This window comes from Juglans regia, chromosome 12, assembly GCF_001411555.2.
Source record: "Juglans regia cultivar Chandler chromosome 12, Walnut 2.0, whole genome shotgun sequence".
Classification (NCBI taxonomy): Eukaryota; Viridiplantae; Streptophyta; class Magnoliopsida; order Fagales; family Juglandaceae; genus Juglans; species Juglans regia.
This window is the reverse complement of record NC_049912.1, coordinates 16,400,411-16,405,859: the sequence shown is the minus strand read 5'-3', so window position 1 is coordinate 16,405,859 and position 5,449 is coordinate 16,400,411. Positions and strand designations below refer to the sequence as shown.

Below are 5,449 nucleotides of genomic sequence, written 5' to 3'. Positions count from 1 at the left end.
TCACTATTTGTAGCGGTCGTTCGGTGCAGCAACGCTACTGGACGACTTGACCCAAGGCTACGTTTCGGGCTGCTTTCATGGTGGTTGTCGTTTAGGTGGTTTGTGCATTTGTCGTGGGTTGTTGCCATGGGGAGATGATTTGGTGAGATGGGGGATGGCAGTAGCTACGTGGGGAGGAGTTTCACAAGAAGAAAGGAAAAAAAAAAATTAAAGGTTGCAAAATCCCAAGAGACTAGAGGAGGAAGATCAGTGTTTCAATTTGATCACCATACCAGGGAAGGAGAAAATAAGCTTGCATGGGGTTGTGCGTTAAAACATGCATTTACATGTATATATATATTTAGTTGAAAACCCTAGTGAAAAAGGAAAATCCGTGTGCATGGTTTGTAGATTGACATGGAGTAGCATGCGGTGTAGGGTGGCAGTGGGTGGTCGTGGTCTGGTTCTCCAACTGAGGTTGGTGTGTGCGTTGGGCTTGTTTTCGTTTGAGGACACGAAATGGGTTGTGGCTGACTGTGGTTGAACGTGGAGGTTTGCAAATGTGCTAGGACAGCGTCTAGGTGGTTCTTGGTAGCTTGCTGAGGTCCTCACTCTTTATAGCAATTGTCCGGTGCAAAGATGCTACAAGATGACTTGACCCAGGGCTACGGCACAGGCTGCTTTCATGGTGGTTATCGTTTAGGTGGTTTGTGCGTTTTCCATGGGTTATGGCCATGGGGAGATGGTTTCGTGGCAGCAGCTATGTGGAGGAGGAGTTTCACAAGAAAAAAGGAAAAAAAAAATTAAAGGTTGCAAAATCCCTAGAGGCTAGAGGGATATTAGCGTTTCAATGTGATCACCATACAAGGGGGGAGAAAATATGCTTCCGTGGGGCTGTGCGTGAAAACGTGCATTTACATGTATACTTATAGGTTGTTGAAAACACTAGTGAAAGAGAAAGATCTATGTGCATGGTTTGTACATTGATGTGGAGGAGCATGCGGTGTAGGGTAGCAGTGGGTGGTCTTGGTCTGGTTCTCCAACTGAGGTTGGCGTGTGCGTGGGGTTGGTTTTCGTTTGAGGACACGATGGGGGTTGTGCCTAATGGTTGTTGAGCATGGAGGTATGCAGACGTGCTAGTCAATGTCTGGGTGGTTCCTGGTGGCTGGTTGAGGTCCTCACTCTGTGTAGCAGTGGTTTGGTGCTGCAACGCTACGGGACGACGTGACCTAGGGCTACGGCTCGGGCTACTTTCATGGTGGTTGTCGTTTTGTTGGTTTGTGCATTTGCGGTTAGTTGTGGCCATGGGGAGATGGCTTCGTGAGATGGCGGATGGCAGCAGCAACGTGGAGGAGCAATTTAATAGGAAGAAATGAAAAAAAAAAATATTAAAGGTTGCAAAATCCCTAGAGACTAGAGGAGGGAGATCAAGGTGTCAATGTGATGACCATACAAGAAAAGGAGAAAATAAGCTTCCGTTGGGTTGTGCGTGAAAACGAGCATTTACATGTATATTTATAGGTAGTTGAAAACCCTAGTGAAAGAGGAAAATCTATGTGCATGGTTTGTACATTGACATGGAGGAGCATGCGATGTAGGGTGGCAGTGGGTGGTCTTGGTCTTGTTCTCCAACTAAGTTTGGCGTGTGCATGGTGCTGGTTTTTGTTTTAGGACACGAAAGGGATTGTGGCTGAAGGTGGTTGAACGTGGAGATTTGCAGAACGTGGAGATTTGCAGACGTGCTAGGACAACATTTGGGTGGTTCCTGGTGGTTGGCTGAGGTCCTCACTCTGTGTAGCGGTGGTCTGGTGCAGTGACGCTACTGGATGACGTGACCCATGGCTATGGCTCGGGCTGCTATCATGGTGGTTGTCGTTTAGGTGGTTTGTGCGTTTGTCGTCGGTTGTGGCCATGGGGAGATGGTTTCATGAGATGGGGGATGGCGGCAGCCACGTGGAGGAACAATTTCACAATAAGAGAGGAAAAAAAAAATTAAAGGTTGTAAAATCCCTAGAGACTAGAGAAGAGAGATCAGGGTTACAATGAGATCACCATACCAGGGAGGGGAAAATTAAGTTTCCGTGGGACTGCGTGAAAACATGCATTTAGGTGTATATTTATAAATAGCTGAAAACCCTAGTGAAAGAGGAAAATCTGTGTGCATGGTTTGTTCGTGGGCTGGCATCACATTTGGCATAAGCTTCGGCCTTCCGTATGAGTTCTGGTTCCTTGGCCTTTCCAATATTCAACCACTTAATACCATCCCAAAAATAATCTACTAAATCCTAATGGGCTTAAAAAAATCCTTTTGAACTCTCAGGCCGGGAAAAAAAAAAAAAAAAAAATCCTAGTTGATTTTAAAATGTTAGCTCATGGGCTTAACAAAATATTGGCCGTAATTTATGATAAAAAGTTCATATTAAACCAAAATATATCAATCCCGAAATCAATAGTTTAATAGTTTCAAATGCCTCAAATATATAAGCACAACATGCAAATAAGTTGTACATGATCATGATCAACCCTAAGATTCTTGACATTAATGCAATCGAGAGTTTATTGACAAGTAATTAAGATGATGATGATCAGAACTATCCAAATTTCGACTAAAATTACAATGAAATTGGTTCAATATTAGCATGATTAGTGGACTGATCAAAATAGAATTACGACAACAATCAGTATCAAAAGACACAAACACTTCCAAGGCACCAACTTAATAACTTACAAGATCATGGAAAGAAGAAATTCTTCAAACTAAGTTTTTTAGTCAACAACTTACTCTCTTCAATCTCTCTCCTTGCTGTCTCTACTCTCTCAAGAACACCCTTAACTGCTATGTCAAATGCGTCTTCAAGGGTCTCTAACCTTGACCTTGGATCTCCATAAACTATACTTGGAATCAGCTTTATAACCTCTTCTCTCTTAGCCAACACATCATTCTTCGGAACTCTAAGCAATGTTTCATTGACACAAACCTTTCTATCCTTTACATCATTTAATGGTATCATCACAGAATACTTTGTATGGTTCTTTGGTAAATGCCACAGGTATTGTGAATAAGCAGAATCCTTATGGAAGAAAACCGGAATACAACCGGCTAAAATGGAGTCAAAGGTGGATCGCCTAGTGAATGAATCCCCAGGAGGCTGTAAGCAAAAAACTGAGCTTTGAAATGCCGTCATCACATTTATTGGGTCCTCACACTCATTTGTTCCATTATTATAACAACCAAGAAAATTGCATGTGGATGAAGAGCGGCATTGATCAATCAACTCACTCCGAATGGAATTCGATAAATTGGGTCGTGGGGCACCAGCAAAAGAGAACAAGTATTGCCTTTTTGTTCTTCTCATCTTTTTCTGCCACCTGATTATCTGCCTGTCTTTTGAAGGATGGAAGTATGTTGGATATGGTATTGCAAACTCATTGTCCTCCTTGCTTGATTCGATCGTCAACAATGTTATGTTCTTTGATTCAGGCAAAACCATAAGCTTGGAACCCCAATCAGAATCATCATCTGTCAGTCTTCTGAAATCCCAAGCAATCCTTCCTCCAACTAGGAAGTGATCTCTACCCGACATTCTTTTCCATTCAGGTTTGTCTGCAAGCCACTTAACCAGAGCTAAAGAATTAGCATCTCTCACTGAGATGTTAAAACCCCACAGGTACCGCCCAACATCAAGGCCAGCATAAAATGGTATATAAATTGCAGAAGCCAACGATGAGTCATTTGTTAAGCATTGATACTGCATCATCCTGTTGTGGAATATGACTTCCAACATAAACTGGTTTGTGACAAACCAACCCCCTTTCAATATAACTGATTCATTTTTGTCTACCTGAGGACCAAGACCCAAGTTGGATACATATTGGCACATGTTCATCCATTGTATAAGAGAATTGCAATTCATGAGCAACTCTTTGTTGAACTGGCTAGGAAGATCATGAATATAAATATATCGACCCGAACACAAATCACCTAAATTCTTAACAAATTTAGTATTTCTCACAGAAGGTGAGCTAATTTCTTGACTCTGATTCTTTAAACGCGGTGCAGCAAAGTTTGATGAAGTAAATGTTCCATCATTTGCAAAGTTGTTGAGAATAAATGTCGCCCCATTTTGCTTCCCACTACTTGCAGCCATGTAATCAACTAAGAGGAAAATCAAACTTGAGAGAAAACAGAGGAGTAGGACAAACCAGATTGGATTAGAGCAGTTTCCGACCATCAATTTCTCCATGTCCTTCTTAATATCGTCACGTATACAGAAAGCTGTATTCAGCTAGCGAGTCCTCACTCCCTAATCCCCTAAACCACATTAAAGAATACAACAATACCATAGTATATAAGTAATAATATGAGGTTCCGAAGGAGTGGAGAGAGATTAATTTGTATATATGGTGGAGATTGTGTACATACCGATAGCGAAACAAGGCAAGCAAGAAGCCGTTTCAAGGCATAGAACCAATAAAGGTAAGCTAATTTAGTCCTATTTACAAAACATTTCTTACTACATTCGTATATTTCATATCAAATCATATGTATAAGAAGTGTCAGAAGATTCAAAATGCATCGATCACCACATGGTAAGAAGTATGAGCTCATTATTCTATATGCCATTGGCATCAAGATTTCAGATCACTTTCCGTTTAGGTGTGAGTAGAATGAGCTGTTTTTGAAAACAATTAATAAACTTGCCCATTAAAGACAGAGATCATGTCATTTATTATGGATGATTCGATATGATGGAATATTCGAATGTGGTTTTAGAAAGTTTAATTTGGAAGAGAGGACGTAATAAGCTTACCTTTTATTCCATGGTTCTAATGCCTTAAAATGGCTTCTTGCTTCCCTTGTTTTCCTCCATCAGAATAAACAGATACAAGTCTCTCTTGGCACCTTCATGAACGTCCTAAGCCTTTTCAAGTGCCATAATCAACTCTGGTTGATTATTTCCAAGGGAAGAAATGGGGTCACATTCCGATCTGGTTATTAATTGACTTCTCGGCTTTCATAGGCACCTTTCTTTCTCGAGAAATACTCTAACCATAAAAAGATTATATAAAAATAATTTCACAAACTGTAGTGGCTTGACGTAGTTTGTCAGATTGTAAAATTATTTTTATTGTAAAACAAATCTAACGGATTACATGAAACCACATCAGTTTGATAGATTACTTTTGTATAATCCCTTTATAGCAGTGACACTCCTCTTCTCTCTCTCTTTGGGAATTGTTTTCGGAAAAATGTTTAGTCTACTAACAAATTAAGATAGCTTGATATAATACTTCAAATTGTAAAACTTTTTTCATTATAAAGTAGATACAACGTATATGAATATTTTTTAATTGTTGTACATCATCATATCAGAAACCAAATAAAGAAATAGATTGAATTTACCGTCAACAAATAATTAGAAATTACAATATTATATCACATGCTTTATACATACACTTTGTGTATAAT

At 40.0% G+C, this 5,449-nt stretch overlaps 1 protein-coding gene across 1 annotated transcript; it reads right to left on the bottom strand.

The window, feature by feature from the left end:
* Window positions 1-2,494: 2,494 nt before the first annotated feature.
* Window positions 2,495-4,984, bottom strand: LOC108983208 (probable xyloglucan galactosyltransferase GT14). The gene is made up of 2 exons (XM_018954766.2): window positions 4,791-4,984; window positions 2,495-4,291 (listed from the first exon to the last, which is right to left on the bottom strand). Exon 2 carries the CDS (start codon window positions 4,221-4,223, stop codon window positions 2,712-2,714), a length of 1,512 nt encoding a protein of 503 aa, XP_018810311.2. The 5' UTR covers window positions 4,224-4,291; window positions 4,791-4,984; the 3' UTR covers window positions 2,495-2,711.
* Window positions 4,985-5,449: the final 465 nt, after the last annotated feature.